The sequence below is a fragment of the Amblyomma americanum genome, chromosome 10, assembly GCF_052857255.1.
Source record: "Amblyomma americanum isolate KBUSLIRL-KWMA chromosome 10, ASM5285725v1, whole genome shotgun sequence".
Classification (NCBI taxonomy): Eukaryota; Metazoa; Arthropoda; class Arachnida; order Ixodida; family Ixodidae; genus Amblyomma; species Amblyomma americanum.
Genome location: NC_135506.1, coordinates 133293642 through 133321519, shown reverse-complemented (window position 1 = coordinate 133321519; position 27878 = coordinate 133293642). Strand labels below are relative to the sequence as shown.

At 48.9% G+C, this 27878-nt stretch overlaps 1 protein-coding gene and 1 long non-coding RNA gene across 2 annotated transcripts in view; one reads left to right on the top strand and one right to left on the bottom strand.

Moving 5' to 3' along the window:
* Window positions 1-27878, top strand: part of LOC144106849 (uncharacterized) — a 117864-nt gene that overhangs the window by 14888 nt on the left and 75098 nt on the right. The window lies entirely within an intron of this gene.
* The window catches only part of LOC144106848 (uncharacterized), a 101030-nt gene continuing 85304 nt past the window's right edge, over window positions 12153-27878 (bottom strand). Inside the window, exon 5 of the mRNA XM_077639796.1 lies at window positions 12153-12239. Within this exon, the coding sequence (XP_077495922.1) occupies window positions 12153-12239 (87 nt within the window). The remainder of the gene's footprint in view (window positions 12240-27878) is intronic.

The window sequence follows — 27878 nt, the reverse complement described above, 5'->3', positions numbered from 1 at the left end:
CGTATCCATCCATCCATCCCACGTCAAATGGGCGCCCGTACAGGTAGAGGAGAAATTTGACGATCGCCCAAAGGATGGCTAAACACTCCTTCTCGGTGACAGAATAGCTGGCTTCAGCTTTAGTGAGTGTCCGGCTAGCGTAAGCGACAACGTATTCGTCAAAGCCTTGCTTGCGTTGAGCGAGTACTGCACCGAGGCCGACCGCTGCTGGCATCAGTGTGGAGTCCCGTCGGATAACGAGGGTCGAAGTGACGCAGAATTGGTGGAGTGGTGAGGAGGCGACTCAGCGTCGTAAAGGCTTCATCACAGGCTGGCGACCCAGGCCGAAAGGTCGTGGCTGGAAAGGAGCTTGTTCAGGGGGTCGACGATAGCGGCAAAATTGCGGACAAAGCGGCGGAAGTAGGAGCAGAGGCCGACGAAGCTGCGGAGGTCTTTTACAGAAGTGGACATTGAAAATTCGGCCACAGCTCGCAACTTGGCCGGATCCGGGAGAACGCCATCCTTCGACACGACATGTCCGAGAGTGGTGAGCGGCCGAGCTCCGAAGCGGCACTTTTTCAAATTAAGTTGGAGGCCAGCGGCGGCCAGGCAGCGAAGAACAGTCTCGAGGCGCTGGAGGTGAGACGGAATGTCCGGGGCAAAGATTACAACGTCGTCTAGTAGTAGTAGTAAAGACTTTTATTCGACCATAATTTATAGGCGAGCATGTCGACCGCCTGGGCGACCAGAAGCCGCTGTTCTTCACCTTCAGCGCCAAGCCAGTCGAGCCAGGTGGTGATGGATAGAAAGGGTGGGGGGAAGGAACCCGACTGCCGAGCAGCCGGGCAATAGAAGAGGCAATGGGCCAGGTCCGCATAGATGCAGGGGCAGTTGGGACAGGAAGGGTCCGATCGATAGCGATAGAGGAAGAGGCGGGACGGGGTGATAACTGCATTCATCTGAATGTGCCGAAGAAGGCGAGACTCCGGCACCGTGAGTGATGGATGAGGAGGAGGGTAAAGGCGTTTGTCGAGGCGGAGCTCAAGGTAGACCTCTTTTATGGTGCGGCGAAGGGTGAGCCTCCCACCGTCCTCCGAGGGCTTGGGCCAGGGGATCAACGGTGCCCGGAAAAGTGTGTCGCGGGCGAGCTGATGGGCCAGCTCATTGCCGCCAATCCCTGAATGCCCAGGGACCCAGCGGAGGAAAACGATGGAAGGCTGCAGTGCGGAGACCGCTCGTTCGACCTCCTGTTGGAGAGAAGGGGTCAGGGTGCGTTTCTGTATGTGGTGTATAGCGGCTTGTGAGTCTGAATAGACTGTGTACTCTTGGAGAGAGGGAAGGACGGCAAATGACTGAAGGGCATGCGCAATGGCGAGGACCTCGAGGGACAGTGCGTCTGGAGGGTGTAGATACGGCCCGCTGGTGTGGGTTTCAGGAGCAGGGAGGTGTGGATGGTACAGGGCGTAGCCGCAGGAACCTCGAGGAGCCACGAAGGAGGCATCCGTGTAAGCTACACCCTGGGTATAGATAACAAAGGCATGTGTGCCATTTGAGCCCTCAGAGTATGTTGTCCATCATGCGCTCGAATGTGGCGGGTGCATTGCAGAGGCCGAAGGGCATGACATTAAATTCTTAGAGCCCGTAGGGTGTGAAGAATGCAGTTTTCGGGCGATCGGCCTCCGCCATCGGTACCTGCCAGTAACCGGAGCACAAGTACAATGAAGAAAAGAACTAAGAGCCCTGCAGGCGGTCAAGGGGCATCGTCGATACAGGGGAGGGGGGTAAACGTCCTTGCGTGTAATGTTATTCTTACGACGGCAGTCCACGCAGAAACGGATGGAACCGTCTTTTTTATTGATCAGAACCACTGGCGATGCCCACGGGCTCTGCGACGGTTGTATCACGTGACGCTGGAGCATGTCGGTCACCTGGGCGTCAATGATGCTGCGCTCAGCGGCTGACACACGTTACGGACGTTGGCGCAAAGGGGCACGAGTTCCAGTGTCAATACAGTGGGTAACGGTGGTGGTGCGGCCCAAGGAAGGTTGCTGGTAGTCAAAAGAAGCTTGAAAACGCTGAAGAACGGCGACAAGCTGGTCTCGTTGAGTAGACGTCAGGGCGGCGTCGACAGAACGGTGAAAAATATCTACAGACGACTGATTTGTGATGTGAACAGGCGTTATGGCGCTGACGTGAAGGCCGGCCGCGCTATTGACGAGGGGGTATGCGGAGGCGGGATCGAGAACGGCAACGCTACCAAGTGATTGGCCACGGAGTAAAGTGGTAGGGCAGGAGAACGGGTTGGCCACAATAAATAGCACTGGATCCACGAACAATTGTCAGCACAGCATGAGGCAGCACAACAGGACTTCTGGTCAGCGCATCGTAAAGAGGAGATATAAGTCACAGTTGCATCTGAGAGCGCAGCACAAGAAAGAGGGACCGGCACTGAAGAGAAAGGTGGAACGTCTGTGTCCTCTGAGACGACCACAGTAGCGGCAGCAGCACCGGTTACGTCCAAGGGGGCGTCACTGTAGGGCGACAAGTCAAGCTGAGCACGGGCGCAGTCAATAACGGCGTGATGTGAGGAGAGGAAGTCCCAACCAAGGATAACGTCCTGACAGGAGCGGGCGAGGACCATGAACTCGATTGTGTAGGGAACGTTCCCCGATGAGCAGGCGGGCGGTGCAGGCGGCTAACGGTCGAATGTCCTGAGCGCTGGCCGTGCGGAGAGAAAAGGGAGGAAGGGGCGTCGTCACTTTATTGAGTCTGCGACAGAGGGTGTGACTGCGAACCGAAACGGCGGCGCCAGTGTCAACAAGTGCTTCTACGGCCACTCGTTCAACGAAAACGGTAAAAATATTGGCAGGTGCAGAAACAGGTCTTGAGTGAGCCGCTGGTAACGCAGTTGTTGCCTCCGGAACTGCGGTGGTTAGTTTTCCGCGTGGACGGCGGGTTGGCGACGGAGCATTGGAGAACGGGAACGACGGCCAGGAGACGGCGAGCGGTGGGAGCGGGGATTATAACTATGAGAAGAATCCGGAGACGGCAAGTGTGACGAAGGCGAGGACGACGGCTGAAGGTCGTACGTCGGCTCACGCCTATAATCGTAGGGACGGTGGTCACGACTGCGACACAAACGAGCCACGTGACCAGCGACGCCACAGGCGTAGCAAATAGGGCGGTTGGCTTGTGTGCGCCAGGGGTTGAGTGGCTGCGTCTGTGATCGGGGGCGGGCAACCGGACGGTAAGGTGGGGTTGCAGGTCGCTGGGGTTCTAACTGCCGGGTAGGTGGCCTGTAGACAGGGGCAGCAGGTGAGGGCCGCGACCGCACCACGGCATCGGCGTACGTCAGAGGAGCCGCGATCAGGGGTGGCCGAGAAGGATGGTGGCAGGACTTCAGTGACCTGCTCCTCGATAACACGCTGTAGGTTGGGAGTGAGCGACGGCGCAGGCGTAGGCGGGGCAGGTAGACAAAGATAGCTGGCGTGCGACTTCCTGACGTAAAAAACTGCTGGATGCTCTGGAGGAGCGACTGTTAGTAAAGAGCACCGTCCCCTGGGAGAGCCAAGCTGCGAAGTGCGGCATCCTGAAAGCCTGCACGCCGGGTAGAAAGGCGCTGTTTGCGCAGCTCATCGAAGCTTTGGCAGTAGCCGATGACACCGGGAGACAGTCTGGGGATCTTTGGCGAAGAGCATCTGGAAGGCATCATCCTCAATGCCTTTCATAATGTGTCTGATCTTGTCGGCCTCGCTCATAGAACGGTTGACATGCTTGCAGAGGTCGACGACATCTTCTATATAACTGGTGAAGTTTTCACCGGTTTGCTGGGCCCGACTTCGCAAGCGTTGCTCGGCGCAAAGCTTTCGCACTGCGGGACGGCCAACGATTTCTGTCAGACTGGTTTTTAGAGCTGCCCAGCTTGAGATGTCAGCCTCGTGGTTTCGAAACCAGAGATTGGCTACGTCGCTCAGATAAAAGATAACGTGGTGAGCTTGACGAATATTTTACGATAAAAATTGGACAACGCCACGGTTGGGGAGATAGATATAGATTTTCGGAAAACTTGAAAGAAAAGAAAGTTTAGCAAATATGGGCAGTTGATTGACAGCACCATGTGCGTTTTGTGCTTTTTCTTTGCACGTTGGCGTATTTCATCAGCCACTACCAACGAGCGCGCATCAAAGTTTTAGTCCTGTGTTGCCTCGACCTTGTGATTCTGGATATCTGGGCACATTCATGCGGAATAATGAGATATAAAAAAAACCGGGGGATCTGGTTGCATATTACAATCTTGAATTCCTGTTTACATTATCTCTACGTTTTAAGAGGGGCCGTTTATCAGCCATAGAACTTACAAAGCTTCAGGTCCTGTGTCGATCCTAGCCCTCCTAAGCTAGTCAAAGTTGCTACAAGCCTAGTGGGAGCTCCGCGTTTTTGCGCCACTGCATAAATTGGACGCTACCATGGCGCACACGCGCTCCCCAACCCACACACTCAGCCCCCCCCCCCCCCCAACGCACACACGCACGCGCAGAAAAAGGCAGTGAACTGTGGCGACGAAAAGTCGCGTGAATGCAGGCACAATTCATATGCAAGCACATCCAGAAAATGCTTACACATTTAAATGATATTATTCAATCATTTATACGCTGAGCAAGCTACCACCATAATGCTGTATAAGTGCAGGAAACACATGCTGTGTGCAAGCAGTCTGGGTAACAGGAGCAGGATTAAAGCACAGGTCTTGAGTAGACGGCGGCATATTTTCTTTAATGCGAAGGCATTAAAGCTTATAAGGCGGAAAATACGGCGTTGTTGTTCACCCCAGAGGTTCGGAAAAACCACGTGGCCTAATCAGAAAAAAAAAAGAAAAATTGAGTTCGTAAATAAAAATCCTCCCGAAGTGTGTTCAGAAACCGGGCAGGGAAACCGCCGCGGTGACTCAGTGGTTAAGGCGCAATGTCAGTGTACGTTAAGGATCCCCAGGTGGTCGAAATTATTCCGGAGCCCTCCACTGCGGCACCTCTTTCTCACTTTTTCTTTCACTTCCTCTTTTATCTCTTCCTTACAGCGCGATTCAGGTGTCCGCCGAGATGTGAGACAAATACTGCGCCATTTCCTTTCCCCAACAACCAATTTTCTATTTTCATTTTCAAGATTAGTTTTTAAAATTGGTTTTGAAGAATGCAAATCACGCAATAACTGTTTCACATACATCGGTGGACACGCTAACCGCCGTAAGAGGTCTGACCTCTGGCTCACTTGAAGGACCAAACCGCAAGCACCGCGAAATCGTTATGAGGCAGCGTAGTGAAGCTTTCGCTTCAGAAGTGAAGGAAAAGAATGTTGCCGCCGGGGCAAGTGCTATCTAACATCTTAAGCGCTCGAGCTGCAGCCAGCGGAGGATAAAGAGAAAGGATAACGGGGAGAAGTATAGAGGGAAGCGATAGCAAGAAACGCAGGGTCTCGAGCTGAGTTTGGGTATCGCCGTCTTCATCAACTTCCATTCGGGCAGCGTGAACAGATTAGTTCTGCTGGCCATTGTATTAGAGCAGCACGCCATCACCGAGGCAGAATAGCACGCGTGCAAGCTTTCGCCTTCACAGCTCGTCAGTCGACTTAATTGCTCTCCGTAATTTTTTTTGCCCGTTGCGAAAAAGCTTGAGAATTGTGGTGAGTCAGGTTGTGCGCAGATATAAAATACAGCAAATTAGCCGCATAACCTGCTGTATGTATCCGGTCACCATACATCAGCCAATACTATACAGACACATATCACTGCAGCCTCTTTCGGCAAAAATAAAAACAATGAAGTGTAAACAAATCCGCAACACCAGGTTCTCACTCGTGCTTTATACGGCCGCTAGTTCTGTTCAGTATTCCAGTCATCAGATTTTCTGCACAGCAAAATCTTTTACCATGGAGACGCGGACCTTCCCACGGGGAGAAGTTAAATGCAGCGCTAAAAAATTCTATTCTACGCATTATGCCCCGAACTCACTGAGTGATGAGCAGAGCCTTGGCACAATTTGTCTTTCACCCTTCCTATTTGACAGCAGCGGGGATGGTGAATTGTACTTCGAAGGCAGTGACTTAATCCCTCTGTCCCGATAGCAACAAATGGTTGATGTATGCAGTATAGGGTTCAGGCTTAACCTGACAATAGATCTCTACAATTCTGTCCCCACAAACCAGTGTGGCCGCCATAGAGAAGGAGTTTGCGCTACGCAGAGGAGCTGAATTTCGGAGTTTTGCAAAGGGCCGGTAGCACATTCTAACATCTGTAATACTATAGATAGGCAGTCTTTTCTCTGTGTCTTAAGAGGTTCATGCTATACCTATGATTTAAGCATATGACACGTTTTTCTGGTTAGCCGATGTGGCAATGCCCCGGCTGCTTCTGAAACCATTTCTGATGTGCAGAAATTAGCTCATACAGAAAATAAAATTTGATCCAGAAATAATTTTTGTCAATGTAAAAAAAAAATATTTGTACTATGTAGGACGTCGACGTTTAGTAAACGCAAATAGCGACTCTTGAACTAGGCGTTTAGACTATCTCAATTTCCTGCTCCTCAAACTAGTTGTTTGCTGTGGTTGTCAAAATACTTAAGTTCCATTAGTTGTTCGGTTCACTCTCCACCTAACGGCTGTCCAGGCTCTTAAGTGTTCGTGATACAGCTTAATTCGCTCTGTCTATGCTCATTTAGCGCATTATTCACACTTACACAACTTACCGACGATGTTGTTAATGAGAGCAAATCTTAGGCTTTTAGGGCCCTATTTTCTGATCATCACAGCAACAAGCTTTCTTTATCAGCCGCTATTGGCATTCTCGTTGTATTTAGAAACTTATGTACGGATTCTAGAACATTTAGCCGTACCTTGTGTGATGTGCACACTTGCAGAAGTTTTTGACAGATCACCGACGGCGCGTGTACGCCGCGTTAACCACAACTCGACTTCTTTCCTTTTCTTGCACCCTAGCGAAGGAAGTGAGTAGGGGAGCCGCAAAGCCAGCCCGCCTTGAAAACAGTCGCTGAGAAAAGAAAAAAAGAAACAGAAACGCAAAGGGAGCCCCCCGTTAAGCTGGGCTTGATGGGAGGACACACATAGTGGACAGTGCGCGAATCTTACTAGCGTCTCTCTCTCAAACCAGGGAGGAGTATGCAAGAGAAGGAGGACGAGCTCAACTTCAGGAGGCGCGTGGAGGCGGCTTTGTGAACTAAGGGCGGATGAACCAGAATCGTGGCCATGGACGTCCTGTGTTGACAAATTAGTTCTGAAGCCAATCATCATTTCAGGTATCGACTCCTTGATATCCTCGTAATCCTTAAGCCTGCTCAGGACCGCATGCTCCATCAATTTGGCCAAGCACTACGACAGAGAGATGGGACGAAGATTCGCAATACAAACATTCTTCCCTGCTTTAGGAATAAATGTAATCCTAGCATGCTTCCACTCTGCCGGGATCTCCCCGACCGGCCAATTCTTGTTCATCAAACCCGTAAGCCCCCCACTAAATTGAAATCCAGGTTCATCAGCACTTTATTAGTCACCCCGTCCGGACCCGCTGTCGAAGTAGTACAAAGCTGCCCCATTGCAATCTCCACCTCCGCCACTGAAAAAGTCCGCATCTAATTCTAAGTTATCCTATCCCGAGTAATCCGGCAAGCCACTGCCCGTCTCGCTGTTTATGTAACGACTTCGGAGTTCGTGAATGAACTCCCAGTTATTCCTTGATACCGATGCACTAACCTAGGCATTTGCCCGTTCTGCGCCGATTTGGCTGCCGCCGGATCTAAAAGGAGCCTCAACAAATGTCATGTTTTTTTGCATCCGAATTGCCCATTCATCCGACCACAAATATGTCCCCATTGTTTGCACTGCAAGTCCAACGTGTAGGCTTCGATTTCTTGTTCTAGCTTGACCACCTTCCTACGGAGAACTTCATTTTGCCTTTAATTCCTCCACCTCGGAAGGACACTCGCATGCGGTTCTCACATGTGTAACAGTCTAGAGTCCGCCGTAGAGCCCACCTCCTCCGTCGGAACCTCTTCTGTGATATCCGTCACGTCTTGCTTGAACGCCTCAACCCAGGCTTCCAAGTTCTCGACTTCCCTATTCACTGCGTCTTTCCTCACTTTCCGAAATTCGTCCCAATTCCTCACTCTAGTTCCTTTCACCTTGTGTTTGCGCTTAGCAGCACTAAATACCATGGAAAGGATATAGGGATCACTGCCCATTGGCTGTCCTGTGTTTACTCACTTTGCATCCCTAATACCCTTCACAAATGTGAGGTCCGGAGAGTGTCTATGCTCACGCTGTTGCCTCTCCTCGTATGATCTAGCGGATTGTTCAAGATCGTCCATTGCAGGCACTGAGCTACCTGCCAAAGCCTATTTCCCCTTGCGGTGGCTCGGATGTAGCTCCACTCCGGATGAGGCGCATTGAAATCCCTAACCACGATGAGTTGAGCCCTAGCCGCTAGCCGTTGCGTCTTTATCAAGAGGTCTGGCAAGCCCACCCCATTATCTTTCAGAGAACAATATACATTAAGAACAAAAAGACTCTCATCGTCCTTTCTTTTGGGCAGAACCTCTAGCAGGACGTCGTCCTCTCTGCTCCGCTCTACGGTATGCTGAATCGCTGTGGTGTTGCGATGGACTAGCACGGCCGGGAAGACGCTCGAAACGCCCCCCCCCCCCCTTCAGTCAATCTCTGGCGGTGTAAGTGCCTTGAATCCTGTCATTATCACCGAGCCACTAGCCTCTTGCAAAGCTATAATGTCCGGCTTACTGTCCAGATCTTGTAAGTGCAACTGCAGGTTCCCCCGCTTGCGACGGAAGCCCCTGCTGTTCTGCTGCCAAACCTCAATTTGCTGGCAAGGGGCGATGATTACGCAGTAGGTTCACTAATATTGCCGCTTGGCCGACTACGGGAGGCAGTCTAGCCTCTAGCGTAGCATTGAGCTGTTGAAACATACCCATAACCTGGGTTTGGAAAGCCCGTATGTCATTGGTGAAGGCGTCAAGAGGCTCCTCAATCTTGTCTTGTCTCGCTTCCATCCCGTCTACCCGAACTTCCAAGATATCCTGTCTTTCCTCCAGTTTTCCTACTCTGTCCGCAAGGGCGGACATGTCCCCCCTAAGACTAGTGACTTTAACTATTGGCTGCGGCGTGTCCGCCGTCGAAGTTTCTGCCACTCTCTTCGCATTAGCTCCCTCATCCGCCGCCGACGCCCTTTTGACGGTGACCCGATTCTCCAATTCTATAGCGGTGCTATCGCCCTCGCGAGAAGCGGTCGCCTGCGCCGCTTTCAGTAGGGCCTGGACCACCGGAATCTGTACCCTTTGTCCTTCGCCGCTTTTAAGGCGGCGTTCCATTTCTGCCATCCTGACTTCCTTCTTTTTAATCGCCTCAGCTTGCTGCTGCACCTGCCTTTGTACCTCCATCTCTCTAGCAGTCTCATTCTGAGAGGCCGCATTGGGCCAGCTCACCTTTTTCCTCGTGCCACTTGGACTTCTTCCATGACTGTAACCCTGTTCTCCTTTGCCACGCTCGGGTCCGGGCAGTGGTGGGAAGGAACTGGACCGGTCCTGCTCTTGTTATCGCCTCTCGCACCTCTGGATTACCGCTTCCTCGGCCTCGAGCGCCGCTCCTCCTTGCCAGTTTGGCTCTTATCCTCGCTACTCTGCTGCAGGCCCATCGGCTGCTTACAGGCTAGACGACACTCGCAGTTCCCGCTCCCCGTGCTGTGTGCCCCATGATACACGATGCAGTCCGGCCCATTCTGGAATCACCTAGGGCGTGCGCAGGCGAGATTTCTTCTTGCCGCGCCGGCCTGGCAAATGTGCTCCAATTTTTGTGCAAGTATGCCCGCCTGCGACCTCTCCCCTTCCTCCTTGCGTTTTCAGCGACACACTACATTTATTGGTTACACTTCGTCCGCACTGATACAATCGCTTGAAATTTTGCAGTTTGCTGCCAGTGTTCCTATAACTACCTTGCAAACGTCATGAAAGTGTTTTGGTCAAGAGAGTGCACTTATACTTGTACAAGTGTCACGCTGCAGCATGGCTTGTGTGCGGTCAAGATTTCGATTAAACTTTTTTCCTGCCTCGAAACATTGCGCTTAAACGTTCAATTCGCTCGGCTCGTGTTCTTGATTTTTTTGCGATATGTTCTAGAACTGCCTGTTTTCCTTCTCCTAATATTTCTCTTCGTGAGAAAGAAACGCCCACTCCTTTCTACTCCGTGCTGCTCATTTTCTTCTGCTTCGCACTTGTCGAGGTGTGCAAGAGAGCAGCAGTAACATTGACGGAAAGCGTTGCCTGTGGCGAGCCAACAAGTTTGATTCATCTGGCCTTGCATTCAGCATTCAGGCCGAAAACATGAAAACATGCGGCGAAATTGAGACACATGAGACGCGGCGACAGAACTGACGTGTGGTACACATATATGTTTTTTTTTTCACCAGCGTTCTTTAGCATATTTAGTCTGAACTGGCAGTTCATGTCGCAGTGGCATATTTCCTGAATATATAGTGATTCGAATAAACAACAGTTGCAATTCTGTATTATGTTACTCTTTAAGTCTATAGGATTGTTAATATGTACTTTCTCCAGGAATTGCGTAAACCTGACAAAAATTTACCTAATAAGAAATTTTGATCAGTGGAACAGAAGAACGTATGGCTCCTCAGCACTTTCATGGGTGCAGTTTTTTTTAAACAATCTGATACGGAAAATGAGGTTAGGCGTTTTTTTTTAATGCGACTCCATACTCCTTTTCAACCGAAATTCCTATGTTATTTGTTTTCTTGCTTGCCGTATGTAAACCATCGTATTTTGCTTGCAGCTAACTATACCAGAGCTATTTTAGATACAATATAATTTTGTGAATGTTCCTCACTGTTTTGCTCCCAAGGCTAGCGTCCGGCTATCCATGGGTCACTCAAGCTGTGCATTTTTCAGCTTTTTCCATGAACACCCAGCCACATTGTCCATCATGGTATCCAGATAAACATTATTGTTATTAATATTATTAATAATTAGGGCGCGTTACAAAGCAATCTAAAGAAAATGTTCTGGCATAAGCTTGCGGTACAAGGCATACGACGTCCTCTATTCGGGTGAGAAACAACAAGAAGCTCTATATGGTTGGAAAGTGACTGCAGATTCGATGGCGCCATCGCGCCTTCGTTTCTCGTCACGGTCTTCGCAGATCATCAAGTTGTCTGGCGAAATGAATGATCCAGCTAAGATGACGGGAGTTAAACGCGTTTTTTTTACAGCTAAGAGCAGTTTTAGGAAGGTCACCAACGCCGGATCTTATGACCCTCACCGGCGCGCTGGCCCACCTGTTCCGCGCCTGTTACGTGCACGCCACAGTGTCAAGCGCGAAAGACAGGGGACGGAAGTAGCAGTAAACGACACTTCGACAAAGCCTTTCGTTATAAATTAGCCGCACTCGTGCTATCGTTCAGGCCGACGTGTGCCCGCCCCCCTCACTGCACTCCTCTCCTTGTTCTCCCCACTAGTCCCCTTTCTACCCCTTCCCTTTACTGTGAATAACATGAAATAGACAAGGTACGATGACATGCAGCCCAGTCATCTCACTGTGAATATCTTCGTCGCTTATAATCTGTAGCTCGAAAGGTGAAGGGAACATTGTAGGGAACTGAATAATTTTTTTTCTTAGGAAATCCCTATTGTCAATGCTTATCCAGCAGTAAATTTGCATTTAGTGGTTTAAATATTGAATTGAAAGGTGCAATTTTTCCCCTTCTTCAAATGAATTCGTGACGGCAAGACCGAAAAGTACCCCGTGACCACCGTTTGGAAGTCAGTGGCAGTTTAACCTAGCTTCAGGAATCCGCACCCGAAAAACTGCCTCCACATCACCGAAGTTTTCTTTATAAGCGGCTGATGGATGCGGTGACGCTATTCCACGTTTTCACTTTTTCGGGAGCTTTTCCTCGCAGCGAAAGAAAACAGCCTCTTCTTCGTCGGAACGCGGTATATACCAATAAACTTACTTTTGCCCTCAGTCGTTCTGAAAAATGACAGCAATACCGGGCTTCTTTATTGTTTACTAGTCTCCTGATGGGGCGTAATGAGTTTTCGGCGCTGTTCCAACTGTAGCTTGCCGAGGGCTGCTTCCACCATTTAGAACACCGTTGATCGCAACCATTTGATGGTAACGAGTGCAACGGTAAGGTCGTCCGTGTAGACGCCGTTTGCCAGCATGCATGCCTGAAAAGGAGGCATAAAAATTCAACTTTTTATGGAAACGCCACGACTGACGAAGAAAAAATAAAGTATTGAGTTCACTAAAAAACAGCTTTGGCGTAGGCCGGCAAGAGAAGTTATAACAGAATAAGTTACTTTTACTTATACTTATCTTGAATATTCTACAAAAATCTTCAGCGCAGGTTCACTTGCAAGTGTCAATTTTTACTGTCAAGTATATTTTGTCAAACCTTCTCAATGCCGACTATGCTGCCTCTTTAACTGCAATTTCGTACAGCGATCCGCACGGTCAGCAGTATTACGTGCGAAGAACTCAGATCGTAAATGGGAGCATGTACTGCAACACGGGACGTTACAAAAATAATTTCAAAGACGATGTTGAAAGGCCATTGAGCGCCCTAGAATGAGTCGGATTGTAATCATGCAAATGCTTATCAGGGCACAAAGCATACAGAAAAGAATGAACAGACGCGTTATGGCGCCCAAGGTAGCTTAAGGCAAATAAATTGAAGACAGTCTTGGTTAGGCAACTCAAATGTGAACCTAATACAGGGTACTCATTCCTCCCTTGATGGGGAATTGTTTATCATGTCAATGAAGCAACCATTGGAGCCCTGCAGGTTAACGAAAAAAATTCTGAGGGCACTTAATTATGCTTGCGTGGAAGAATGAGAAACCACGTGTTTTGAGGAAAGCTAAGGTTTCTGGGGAAGGCAAAGGGCACTGTAGCTCTGAAATCTTGAGATCTTGGTCGACACCTCAATTGCGCCTTAAAGCATAAAACTGAAGGTGCATGTGTCATCGATCCGAACCCCTGTCGCAAGCTAGCCTGTGACTTCACAGCGCGACATATCGGTGGACTCCTCAACAGCCCTGTAAGGGAAAATGTAGTCTCAGAAAGCATGCAAATGAAGGTGCATATGTGATTCGTCCGAACCTTGTCGCAAGATATAGCCTCCAAATTGACAAAAACATGTAAGATAGATGCAAAGACAAATACTATGTCAACTGCTGGAATGCCGTATGACGAATGCTTGCTCCAAATTTTGGTGAATGTGTTCGGGAATGCTGCCGCCAGATTGGGGCCATCTAGTGATGACATCGCTGGGATTTCGTGTGCACCTTCGACATCTGCTGCTCAAACCAGCGTCGCCGCTTTGCCGGGCGCGGTTTTGCGCCGCGCGTCTCTTTCCATCATTCTGCCTGTCTGCACGTGGCAGCGATTGTGACTCAGCTCGGGTGTGACGTCATTGCTCTATAAGTTTTGCGTCACCCTGTTACGTTCTCTCGCACGCCGGCGGCCAGGGTTCGATGCTCACCTAGACGCCAATTTTCTTTTCTTATTTTTCTTCCGATGACTCAAGACTTACGTCACCCTATGACGTCATCGATCATATGATGTCATAGGGAATCAACTTCCGGCGACAGAATTGGCGGACACTTCCGACGCTAACGTAGCAATATAATGCTTCCGCATTAAAATGTAATCGTTGACGAATTGTAACGTAATTGGTTGGTGGCGCTCTAAACCATTCTGATTCTTTCCCAACAGCCGGTCCATGTTAGTGTCGCACAAAACGAGGGCAACCCTCCACCCTGTACGCAATCCAGTGCAGTTATGAAACAATATCTTGTCCCATACAACAAAGGCAGATCGAAGACAACGCGAGGGTAAGTGAAAAAAGACTCAATCATCATCATCATCATCATCATCATCATCATCATCATCATCATCATTTATTTTCCCTTAAGGACCCCTAGGTGGGGCATTACATAAGGGGGGAGCAAAAATACGAAATCACAAACCATAGGAACATTTGAAATATAACAGTGAAGAAGGCAAAACAATTGTTAAAAGAGCATTGAAAAATGAAAAAGGGAACAATCACAGGTACACTGTGGCCATCACGCTATATATAATGGAAGAAAACGGGAAAACTGATTAGCAGACAAGGGTTCAAAAATGTAACATGTGCAGAGGTGGTACTGAAAATTGTCGGGCATTACACTGTAAGTGCGCCAACGAAAAGGATGAGTTAAAAGCAGGGTTTTGAATTTATTTGCATCGCGCTCAGTTACAACGGCATCAGGCAGCTCATTCCACAGTTCAATGGCGGATGGCAGGAAGAATTTTTGAAAGGCATTGGTGGAACCATGTAAGCGCTGTAGGCTCAGGCTGTTAAAAAGACGACGAGATGTTCTATTGGGAGGGAGTAGAAGTGTGCAGTGCAATTGAGGAAAACTGTAGTATAACTTGTGGAAAAGGCAGAGTTGGGAAATTTTACGGCGAAAAGACAGTGGCGGCATGTCAAGCGATGATTTTATGCCAGAAACACTGGTTCTGCGATCGTAACATGAAGTAATAAATCGGGCTGAACGACTTTGTACTGATTCTAATGCTTCAATTAGGTATGACTGGTGCGGGTTCCAAATGGGTGAGGCATATTCTAGTTTAGTACGAATGAATGTTTCATAAGCGAGTTTGCGGATGAATGGAGGGGACACGGCTAGGTACCTTCTCAGTCTGTTGAGCGATTTTGAACTTTCAGCTACTATGTTTAAGATATGCTCGGACCATGAAAGTTTGCTAGTGATTGTTATTCCTAGGTACCGGTAGGACTCGACTTGTGTTAGGGGGATTGACCTTAAAGAATACTGGTAATTTAAGCTATTGCGTTTACGTGATACTGTCATGTACTTGCATTTTGAAACGTTTAACGTCATCAGCCACCGGGTGCACCAGTTGGTTATTTCGTTGAGGTCTTTTTAGAGGAGGACTTGATCGTTGTTAGATGATATGCGTCGATACAGAATGCAGTCGTCTGCGAATAGGCGAATTGACGATGATATGTTGCAAGGAAGGTCGTTAATAAATACCAAAAAAAGAAGAGGGCCGAGCACAGAGCCCTGAGGAACACCCGAAATGACATTTGTAGCTGAAGAATGGTGGTTGTCTATTACAGTGCGTTGCGAACGGTTAGAGAGGAAACAGTGGATCCACGATAAAACCAGCGGGTCAAGATGAAGGCTCGAAAGTTTGGCCATGAGGCGGCGATGGGGTACGCAGTCAAATGCTTTAGAAAAGTCCAGATAAATTACGTCAGTTTGAAAGCCGGAGTCGAGATTAAGGTGAAGGTCTGTTGTGAATTCGAATAGCTGTGTTTCGCATGAAAGGCCTCGACGGAAACCGTGCTGATTCGGAAAGAAAAAAGAATTGGCGTCAAGGTGTGATGCAATGGCTGAATACAGTACATGTTCTAGCAGTTTGCAAGAGATGCACGTCAAAGAAATGGGGCGGTAATTCGAAGTGTCAGAACGGCTGCCAGATTTCTGTACAGGGGTTACGGTGCTATTTTTCCAGTCATTTGGAATTGATGTTGTGGCGATAGACTGATTGAAAATTATCTGTAGAATCAAACTGGAAACCAGTTTGGTACCTTTTAGAATTTTAGGCGATATGTTGTCAGGGCCTGGACTGCTACAGATCTTAAGGTTATCTATTAGTTTCGCTATGCCTTCAGATGTGATTGTGACCGGCTGCATTTCGGAGAAGTTAAAACACGGTTGGAAGGGAACGTCGGAAGTGGGTTCATGAGTGAACACAGAAGCGAAATACGAATTCATGACTTCAGCGCACTGGTCAACTGGTACATGCGAGCCATCAGAATGGGTCAATGACATGTGTGGCGGGCAGCGTTTTGGGGGTTAATATGCTCCAAAATTTTTGCGGTTTGTCGCGTAGAATAGTTAGAAGGTCTTGGTGGAAGAACTTTCGTTTGGAGCGCTTCAATTGGCCCGTGTATTCACGTAGCGCTCTAAAGTAGGAAGACCACTTCTGGGGAGAATTCGCTTGCTTAGCTTCCCGAAAAGTACGCTTTTTTCTTCTGGCTAGTTTTCGCAATGAATTAGAAAACCAAGGCTTGCTGGCATCCCCTAGAATGCGCACCAGGGGAACGTACCTGTCGATGAGAGACAGTATTTTGTGTTTGAATAAGGACCAATTTTGTTCAACTGTTCTATAATTAGCGAGGGGACTAAAATGTTGAAGAAAGACATCTAGTTCTGTATTTATCTTGTTAAAATTGGCTTTGTTGTAGTCCCTGATGTACTTGGTTTCAGGTTGGCGATGTTGTAACGTAATGGAGAGGTCGAATAAGAGAATGTTGTGATCGCTTACGCCCTTTATGCTTTGAACAGACTTAATTAATTCGGGATTAGAGACGAGAATCAAATCCAAAATGTTAGAACCACGAGTTGGCACAGTGACCATCTGAGTGAAGTTGAACGTGAGAGCAAGGTCGACAAAGTTTTTTGATAGGGTGGATTTAGCAATGAAATTATTCCAGTCTATATCAGGGAAATTGAAGTCGCCGGACAGTAAGTAGGTCGCACGAGGAAAGCGGGAATGCAAGTTTAAAATGACTGAGTGAAGTTCATCAACGAAAGAATTATCGCAGTAGGGTGCGCGGTAGCAAGAAATAAGTATTAGCGCGTTAGCCGGGAGTGAAACATGAAGGCAAATGATTTCGTGATGACAGTTAGTTGCTATGCGCTGACAGACAAGTCTGGGATTCATAAATACCAAAACGCCTCCTCCTCGACGCCCTACACGGTCAAGCCTATGGATGGTGTAAGTGACGACATTACTGAGAAGTTCGTGGTCCTGAATATCTGGACTAAGCCATGATTCAGTCATTATTGCGATGTCAGTATCGTTATCTTCAAGAAAGGTTTCCAGTGCTTCCTTTTTGCATATGTAACTGCGAACGTTTGAGAGCATGATAGATACTGTGTTAACAGTTGGCGCTTTTTGAGGGTTATGGCTGTGATGAGGTGCGTGTGAAACAGTTGAAACACGTGCGCATTTGGATGGCTATGACAGTTCGACGACTGAATCGGACTCAGCTTTGTAGATGAACTGTTTGTTATTCATGACCAGTTTATCATAACGGATCTTAAACTTGGATTCATACTGGGATGCGTATAAGTAAAGTTTTTTCCTAGCTAGACGCACTCGCGCTGATAAGTCTTCTCTAATGGAAAAAGACGTGTCCTTCAATTCTGATGATGCGGCAAGGATTTTGGATTTATCTTTGAAGCGCAGAAATTTTACGATAATGGGACCATTCTTGGATGCCTGAAAACGGCCCAACCTGTGTGCTCTTCCGATGTCGTCAGCTGTGATGGCGATGTTTAGTTTCTCCGATAAAAAAGTAACAATGTGTGTTTCAGACTGAGCCCATGTTTCGTTGTTGGAATCTTGAATTCCAAAGAATAGCAAATTTGATCGCCGCAGACGACTTTCCGCATCTTCGCACTTTTCCGTAAGTGTTCTGATTTCAGATGTCAGCTTGGCAACGTCGCCATGTGAGCTAAGGGATGTATTCGGCTCTGCGGCCTGAATCTTTTCTACTGTTTTTTCGAGGGTGTCAACGCGGGAGGAAAGGCCATTGACGAGACTTTCTATGTTATTCTGTGCAGCACGAATTAATGCTATTTCACTGAGTATTGTGCACTGGGTTGACTCAAGGCGCGACAGAGTTTGCGATATTTGTTCAAGAGAAGTAGATGTATCGCTGTTTGCAGGTCCGGGGTTTAGTTCCACGTCACCCGACATGATGAGTAGGAACGAAAGGTCAAAGTATGATTGGCAGAGGGAACAAAGTAGGTGGTACATATGTTTACGTACACAGTTGCGCAGCTCAATGGGGCACGACACCGCGAGCAAAAAAGGATCGTTTGTGCGTACACAAGTGGCGTTTGCCATGTAACTAACCTGGAAAAACAATGACGAGTATTTGACCATGTTCGTCGCGGTGTCGTGCCCCAACTGGCCGTAGAACGGTGGCGCCTGAAGTAGTCGCGGCGGGTTGGCCGCACAGGAGGTAGCACCAGGTTGCCAGACGAAGGAGTTCGTTCCGGCTAGGGATGGCGGAAGATTGCCGTCTGTGGGTCTGTTTTTGCTGGCTGAAGGCGGCGTTTGTACCGGCTCGTGGGGCTGAAGCAGCAGTGGCTCTTTTGGATGGGCGTCGCGCGAGGGTGCGGCTATGGTCCACAGCAGGGCTACCTGGAAAAACAATGACGAGTGTTTGACCATGTTCGTCGCGGTGTCGTGCCCCAACTGGCCGTAGAACGGTGGCGCCTGAAGTAGTCGCGGCGGGTTGGCCGCACAGGAGGTAGCACCAGGTTGCCAGACGAAGGAGTTCGTTCCGGCTAGGGATGGCGGAAGATTGCCGTCTGTGGGTCTGTTTTTGCTGGCTGAAGGCGGCGTTTGTACCGGCTCGTGAGGCTGAAGCAGCAGTGGCTCTTTTGGATGGGCGTCGCGCGAGGGTGCGGCTATGGTCCACAGCAGGGCTACCTGGAAAAACAATGACGAGTGTTTGACCATGTTCGTCGCGGTGTCGTGCCCCAACTGGCCGTAGAACGGTGGCGCCTGAAGTAGTCGCGGCGGGTTGGCCGCACAGGAGGTAGCACCAGGTTGCCAGACGAAGGAGTTCGTTCCGGCTAGGGATGGCGGAAGATTGCCGTCTGTGGGTCTGTTTTTGCTGGCTGAAGGCGGCGTTTGTACCGGCTCGTGAGGCTGAAGCAGCAGTGGCTCTTTTGGATGGGCGTCGCGCGAGGGTGCGGCTATGGTCCACAGCAGGGCTACCTGGAAAAACAATGACGAGTGTTTGACCATGTTCGTCGCGGTGTCGTTGCCTTAGCCTGAAATTAATGCTACCTCGTGCTTGCGTTAGAATAGATGAACACGACGTGGAAATTCGATTAACAGCGGCAAAGAATTCATTATAACGAAAGCTACGGTGATCTAAATTGCTTAAAAGCGATAAACGGGCTTCGCGATTCGGAGACTGAGCGAAAAAACAGGAGGCTGAAAGGGAGACAACAGGCGGTGCTGGCACTAACAACTAAAGAAAGGAATTTGAGAGCGGACAACGCATCCTAAAATGGACGCTTAGTGTCATCAAGAAATAAACATGCAGAAAAGAAAAAGAAGGGAGAAAAATAAGAATTTACACTTCTTCCTGCCGCTTTTCCTTCTTGGTGCTTGATGTAAAAAGCAACACTTCTCGAGTTTATTTATTTTTGACAGGGGACATGTGGGTGTGCTCCTTCTTTGAGCCTGCCAGTCTTGAACGTAAGACTGATACCTGTACATTCGTGCCGATGACGTTGCTACACGATTTCCATCAAAATGTCTCACGTATTCCTGAAAGTGCATCTGCTTTTTAGCGGCCTCGACCCTATGAAATACACAGAAAGGGAATTCTCGCATCTTGTAAGTGTAAAGAGCGTGGAGGCAAGTGCGTTTGTGCACTGATTGCCTGAGGGTTCCTCACTCGCTTGCGCAGAATAGATGATATTCTTTTTGGACGTCCGAACGCTCCCATTTGTGATGAGTTTCTGTGAAGTGGTATCTATTTTCAGCTACTCGGAAAGCGCTGCTCTATGAAAACATCCCACCAAGAAATAACTGTCATAGAGAAGGCCGCCGTTGAAAACGAGGCTAAGGTGGTTCGTTTCTTCAAGGAAGCTTTCAAACCCTTTCTCTAGTGTAGTTCGCCGTCGAAGAAGACTAATAGGCGTGCTTGTAGATGATGACAGCAGAGCATATATTTACAGCATACATATACAGAGAGAAAAACTGGATGAAGGAGAAAAAAATTTGCAAAAGAACAAACTTCGCGCAACTTTACTCATCGACCTGGCGGATTAGAGCCTAAGTAGAACCGCGTTACATGCTAAGCATGGAGCTCCAGCTCAGAACTTAGGAGGGTAGATGTGTAGGCCAGTTGGTGAGACATGAAGGAGCTAGACACCGCAGCGGACACGGGACACGGGACCGCCCTGTGTCGTCTTCTTTCTCTGTCCCGTGTCCGCTGCGGTGTCTAGCTCCTCCAGCTCAGACTAGACTGGAATGCCTCATATTCGTTCAACTGCGTTTTTAAGCCCTTAATTAACAATAAATTAGGGGCAATAATTTTCGTGGCCTGCCCCAAGCATCAATTCTCCAATCAAAAATGTCATGCGAGGTGGGCACTACCCTGTGTGTTAGGCGCAGCCTCGAGCACAGCGCCTGGAAAACAACACAAACCAAAACAAATACGACACAACTATCTCTCAAGTAAGACACCGACAGGCTCTCCCCTCGAAGCTGTCATTCCATTTTCCTCAGCCCACCGTCACCTCCTCTGCACGCGCATTTGTAGTCATGTTCTTGACACTGATGCTCTCCCACCCGTCATCAGTGCGTGTCGTCCGTCAGCAACAAAAGAGAAAAGGAAAGGGCCACGAAGCCGCTACATCACAGACAGCGGGACACTAGGCTGATAGGAATGAGGAACGGACTGCGTTCCCGCGCATTGCCAGAAAAACACCGTAATTGCATTTTATTGATGCTTTTTCCCACCTCAGCAAAGCAAACAAGGAACAGTTCTGTTTTTTTTCACGCTTTGTTTGAGTATACCAAAGATATGGCGTAATTGTTTGAACAGTGGTTCGTTACCGAAATCCTTGATATAAAATAAGTGGGCGCAAAACTTGGGCAAGAACTGAGAAGAAACACATGACGACTTACAAGCGCTACTGTTAACTGTTTAATGGGGTGTGACATACGGAATATATAGCAAAAATACAAGCATGCGCAAAGACAGTAGAGGCACACACGTCTAACAACCGCGTTACGATATGGCAAACGCGAATTCAGATAAGCACATTCAGCGGTGCAGATCTGCAAGGAAGCATCACTCGCGCAGCGATAAAATAACCTTTTAATATGGAACGCCTCCTGCACAAGCCGAACATTTACATTGGCGCTCCAGCCAAGAATCTTAGTGTTCTCAAATCTAGCCTTACACGTCCTGACACAGGAAGAAACATGCCGTACAAGATTTTTGGGTCTGTCGTTGTTTTCTAAATTTTTCAGGCTCCCGTAGCCGGCTATTATTGCAACGGCCAGTTTCGCCTACATAAGAAGACCCACAAGAAAGGGGTAAACTGTACACAACTCCTTTAGCGCATTTGGCATAAGAGATGTCATGTCTCTTCTTGCAGCACCCACCCTCTCAAACGCCTGAAATATGGCGCCAAAGCTTTGAAAGCTTGTTGGGGGCTGAGAAGACCAAGGGCACATGGTGCCTGCCGGCCACTTTCTTGAGGTTGTGCGACACTCGGTGCAAGTATGGGGCAACCACCGGCTTTGAAGACGAGAGATCGGGACTTCTTTTTTGAGCGCCTTTTCGTTCTTGCAGGAGGGTTTCCGCGACAGCAGAAATAACCGGGCCAGGGAAGTGTGCCGCCATGAGGCGGGAGACCTGATTTTTGAGACTCCCCTGCATGCTATGAGGACACGATTTAAAAAGGGCAGACTCCAGGCAGCGAGACGAAATGGCTCTTTTCACAACTTTAGAGTGTGAAGAGTCGTACCTCAACAACTCTTTGTTGGCACGATGGAAGTACATCCAGCAAACTTGGCTACCACAAAACCTAAGCTTTAAGCCCAGGAACCTTAACTGTTAATTATCAGGCACTTCATGTGTAAAAACCAACCCTCGTCCAAATTGATTAAAAACAGTTAAAATCGGTGAAACAACTGGGTCAAGAGATGTAAAGGTCACAGCCCTTAAAAATTTTAAAACGTCACCTACATATATAAAAACGTTTAAAATTGGACCACCACGTAAGGTTATTTCCAATGAGCGGTCGATAAATGCTAAGCAATATCACATGAACCAATGCATATACCATTGCGCTGCAGATAAATCTGGTAATTATCAGTTGAAAAGCCGGCATTGTTCTGGAATACCACCGCCCCCGAGCTTTCGGCACACTCTCTAACAGGTGCCAACAACTCAGCATGTGGTATCGAATAGAACAAACCTTCAATGTCCACAGAAAAGGCAGAACCTATCTGATCGCTGTTTTGCAAAAACTGGGCAACAACTTCTTACTTCTTTACCAAGAAGGGATCATTAATAAACAGAGATTTAAGGTTGGAAAGAAGAAACTGACTAACCTGATGTTGCCATGATCTCTTCTCACTTACGATATTCCAAAATGGCAAATCTGATTTATGCGTTTTAGCCGAAAAAAAGACACAATTCTTAGAACTATTATCGATAGCATTCGCTAAAGACGTCAGCTGCAAGCTCTTGCAAAAGTTTAAAAAATTCGCATTTTTGCAAAGCCAAGTAGCCCGGCAACACGCTCTTGTGATTATCCTTGAAAGACACGTTTGTTAGGCCACGCGGCAGTGCGGGCAGCTATGGGACATCGGGCGCATCTCCGATGATAGCCTACGGCGTAAAAGGTCCGTGCAAACGGTGGAAGTGCGTCAAATACATATCTCCAATACTGCTCGCAGGGGCACTCGTTTACAAAGGAAAGCCGCTTCCGCGTGGGGACTCAGCTGGAAACTAGCAGTGACAGTACAAACATTATGGCAGTATATCCCAAGTACTGCCGGCCCCCGAGCATAGACATGCCTCGGTTGTTAGGTTTCGTGCGCACTGTCGCACAGAGCGATAAACCTAAACCTAACTGTTGCACCCTTGAGGTTGTGGAACGCCTTCCGAATATTAACCAGCCCAAGGCACGGGCTGTCTCCAGTTGAAAGCGACAACGTTACAAGGAGCTGCAACTAAACTTGGGCGTTGCCCGCAAGGAAGGTAGCTTTCGTTATCATCTAGAAAGAAGCTTACACGAGAATGTCAAAGCAGCCATGCATCCAAGAAAATTTTAGACAACACAAAGCTCAGTCTCGCTTCGAAGTGGTCGAAATAGGCCGGCCCCACAATAGTAACAACCTCTATCAGAGCCTGAAACCGTAGCAGCCTCGAAATATTCTACATCGTGAAAACGTCCAGGCAGCCTTCCCCTGTCCGCGTCATCGTGCGCGAGCTTAGCGCATGGCAACGTCGTTTAGGCTGTTAGTTGAAAGAGATTTGACGGTTATGGAGGCGGACGACCCATGCCCAATTACATAACCTTCGACGCCTCTAATTAGGCCTGAAGCGCCTGGCTGATTTGGTGCGATTTCTGCAGACGACACCCACCCGTCTTGTCCCAGTCAAATCACATAAAAAAACACCCAGAAAACAAAAGCCAGTTTATTTTGATCCCAAAATAACAAATTCACTCCGGAAACGTTTCTAGTTTTTCGGAAAAAAATTTTGACCTTGTGGAAACCCACAAAAATCCTGGTGTATATTTTACTTCGCATTGAGTTGAGACACTCAGGCATTTACGTTGCAAAAGATTCCTTCAGTGACTGGAGTTGTATCTCCGTATCGTACTGCCCTGTCCCAAAAGGTTAAACTTCAATTATACAACTCATTAATTGCCCCACACCTAAACGATTGTAATTTAACGTGGGCAAGCACCACATGAACGAGTATTGACAAAATAACAGTTCTTCAGAAAAGGTACAATCACTCTATAGTCAATATTGATATTCAGTCTACGACAAGACACTTTGCAGAATAAAATATTTAAAACCATCGTAAGCCGTAAGGGAAGAGAAAAAGGAGGGTTTGAAAGAAGAAAAGAAGAAAGAGGTGCCGTAGTGGAGGACTCCGGAATAATTTCAGCCAGCTGGGGACCTTTCACATAATAAGAACGGGAAACTGTGCGAGTTGGTGGGGATTCATGTTTAAGTGCGCAAAAAAAAAAACGAAGACACGGAACAAGAAGGCACGACATGGGCGCAGACTATCGACTGATTTTTTATTCAAGTAAAAGCAGCCTATAAATGTATTTAAATCCCGCAAGACAGGCTAAAAACACGAAAACGCAAACACTATCGCACACTATCTTGGCGCATTTAACTTGATGCCGCTGGGATCGCACACCTAAAAAGAAAACTACTCCGCATCGTCAGAGACAAGATAAAAACAGCAACCCCCCCGGGCACACTCCTATCAGGCTAACACTCCATACTGCCATACTGCCCACTGACATCGCACAGCACACGGGCGCCTTAGCGTTTTGCGTCCATAAAAACGCAGCCGCCGCGTTTTTATGGAGGCGAAACACTGTAGCGCAAAGCACAAAAAGGGTACAGAACGAGATTACACGTTTTAGGCCAGAACCAACAAGGTTATGTTTCAAATTTATTGCAGTGCAATATTGTTAGCGTTGACCGTAACTGTGAGCTTCGCTTGTTGCATGCTTTCTATAGAAAAGAGAAAGACAAGCACCAGCGCTACCAACCAGATGGTTTATTTCTACAAGAGTAGCAGCATATAAATGAATTGGCATGAGTAAAACACAAGAAAAACACACGAGAAAAAGGCACCGCGCAACCACACAACCGGAATGAAAACAAGCCGCGTCGCTTATTAAAGGAACATTGAGGAGAACTCTATCAATTTTTTTTGTTAGCAAAATCTGATAGTTCGGATTTCATGGCTTTGTTGTCGCTTGCCCTGGCGCGAAAGATGCATTTATTTCAAAGAAATTTGGATTCGAAGTTGAAAATGTCCCGCTGCTCTGCTTCAAACTCAGGGAACTCTTATGACGTCACGGCAACTCTTATGACGTCACAGAACGGAGTCACGTGAAACGTGACGTAAACGCAGACTCCGTGATTTCTGACGGCTAGCGGTGCGGTGCGCAACCTTCCTTTGCCAGCCTAAGAGATTCGTGGCCCCCATGAAGTAAGGAAATTCCTCAAAGGTGGCGCCTCTTGTCTTAGGAAGTCATCACGCTTGTACTTGCGAGATTGGCCTGTGGCGGCGATACCTGTATTTTGGTTCTTGCTAATTTCTACATTACAAGAGCTTTGTTTTCAGGAAGAGTGGCGTTTTGGGGTCAGGAGCTGCTATTCTATCGATACGAGCCAACTTCAATTTCTCCTCAGTGTCCCTTTAAGATACGCATGCTCCTTATGTAATAGATTTATCGACGGGCTGCTGATACTTGTCACCTAGTATTTTCATATGGCAGGCTTCCGAAATAAGGAATTGGACCTCGAGGCTCATTTCGTAGGCCTGCCAAATACAAAAGCCAGGTGACACATGTATAGTTTTCCGAAATGTTTTTCTCACGTTTTTTCTTCTGATTTACTCATGCAATTTTATTTATATGCTGCGTCTCCTGTAGCAAAGAATTGGCGGTGGTTTAGCTCTGGTTAAACCTGGAGTGAAGCGACAGCTACAACTGGCTGAGTGAAACTTGGTCCCGTGACCATCAACGTGACGAACCACATGATATGCCTCGGCGCCGTGCCACCCGCAGTTGCTCCGCACCACGTGACCAACCACGTGACAGCGTGGCGGCGCCGCCACCGCCATGGCGCCGCCACGCTGAAGGCTCGAAATGTAACCGTAACGTAGCTATGGCTAAACTAAACCATTTGGTTGTTGATCAGCGTTGGCGTTTGTCCTTCTCTTGTCTCGTCTTATGTAGCGCTGTTTCATCCAGTTCTTCAAAAATGTACCAACCAGCCCGTATTTGCCTTCTTCTATAATTCATTTATTTTACATAGGGCGCTTTCCTGTCCTTTTCAGGTATCAGCTCCTCTGTTATAAGTGTCATCCTTTTGGCCTCAACCTCGTGCCGGGCCCGTCTCCTCACTTTCGCAATTAAGAACTCGTCTCTGCATACTGATGTTCTCAGATTATTCGGGGTTTCTTACCCCCAGATGGTGACGCCTAGCGAGTCTGCCGCATTCTGCAATCCCAGACCTGGAGGCAAGCCAGGTACCACATCGAGTGTCTCAGCATCACATGCAGAAGTGCTTGAGGTACCTCTGCAAGTAGGCTACGAAACATTTGGACGAGACCTCGGTTTAGCATCTAATACAGCAGATTTTCTGTGGCGCCAGATTGTTCCTTGGCTTCCACGGAAAAAAAGAACTCCAGTCCAAAAGGAATTTGTTGTGCTCGGCAACGTCAGTATTCCTTCGGAAGTCAACTGCCTTCTCAAGGTGGGGCCGAAGTTCTGTGAACATCCGCGACTTGTACAGATCGGAGCTACTTTCTCTTGTGCAGACAGCTGCAAAAAGGGCAGCCACGGATGATGCCAACAGGTGCATCTTGGAAGAAGTGAGAGGTCAGAAGTGATCGCTTTTCCGTACTCGTCGGTTGGTCTGACGATAGGCTGTAGCGATCCCCGCGGCCGGCAGTGGCGCAATGGCGGAAACGACGAAGGGTCTCCGGCACGCGCTAGAGGGAACACTCGGGACCTGGGCCTCAGCCGGACGCTGCCGCCGCCGCTTCGCTGCTGTCTCCTCTCCGGCAGCCGTCCATTAAATGTGCCCGCGGTCGCCTTCCTGGGAGACCTCCAGATGGTGGCGACCCGTCGAGCCGCACCTTCTGCCTCAGCTGCGTTCCAGGATGGCAGGCTGCCAGGACCCCGTCTTCGATGCGCCGCTTCCGGCGTTCCGACGTTCCGGCGTTCCGGCCTCAATGCGTGGTCGGGTGGTTCGCTCAGTTCGAGGCTGCGCTGTACCTGAACGGCATCGCCATCCAGCCGTTCAAACACGCAGTCTTCTGCGATATCCTCTTGTCCGACCTGCTGCGCTCACTTGCCCGCTCTGCCATGGGCTGCTGACCTTGCGACGAGCTGCGTGCGGTCGTCTTGGCGGACTGAGGAGTCTGCTGCATCCCGCTGCCGCTCTACGACGCTGCAGACACTCACTGCCGCCAGCAGCTGGCCTAGCACCAGCCTCGCTGTCACCCACGGCGCATTCGTACCAGCAATACCCACCTCGGCAGCCCCTGGCCGCCTTCCCGCCACAACAGCCCAACGTCTCCGAGCCAGTCATCCCTCTTCACGACACACAAGGTAGGCTGAACACATGCTTCGCCGCACGTCCTTCTCCAAGAACAGTCTTCTCCACTTCTTTCGACGTGCCTCCTTCCGATTCTTCGTGTCCACCCGCAACCACGTCGAATGATGCCTCTGCCACACCTCATTGCAACAGTTCCCACCCAGAGACGTGATTCGGCCCAGTCCCCACCACTTCGCCCACCACTGCCGTTGTCGCCACAGCCTCCTGACGGGAAGGAACGCTCTGTGGCCGTATTTGTGTCGCATTTTTCGGCATCTCTATTTGCCGCGCCACACCAGCGAACAGATCACCAGGCCCCTGCAGAGCTGCCGAAGCCGCGGCCAGCTATTTCTAAAGCGCTCTCGACAAAGCCAAAGCTTGCCAGCCACACTGCCAGCTCCTCCAAATCTCCCCACCGCACTAAAAGTCTCACGAAGCAAGTTAAGATTGCCCGCCCGGTGACAGCGGTGCCAAGCATGGCGATTGTTACCCGTCCTAGTTTGCCTGACAAGGGCCCTCAACCAGTGCCAGCGCCTGTCCTCGAGACAAACCAGGCCACTCATGTGGGCCTTTCTTTCTCCCCCACCGGTGTTCGCATCTTCAAATAGCCCGACACCAGCAGATTCAGGTTCCTTCCATGCTGCCGCTTCATCGGCCGTCGTCTAGCAAGATTCCTAGGCTGGCCAGGTCAACGCACGTTCCCTCGGTTGCTGTTGCGGTGCCGAAGCCACCTGGGGTTATCGCTACCTCACCAGCGTTCCCCGTCGTGAACGGCTCAGAGCCTGTGTCAAGGGCACCACTCGTGCGGCCGGCCTCCTCGTAGAAGACAATCAGTCCAAGGCTGGTTGCGTGCGTGTCCCAGCAGCCAA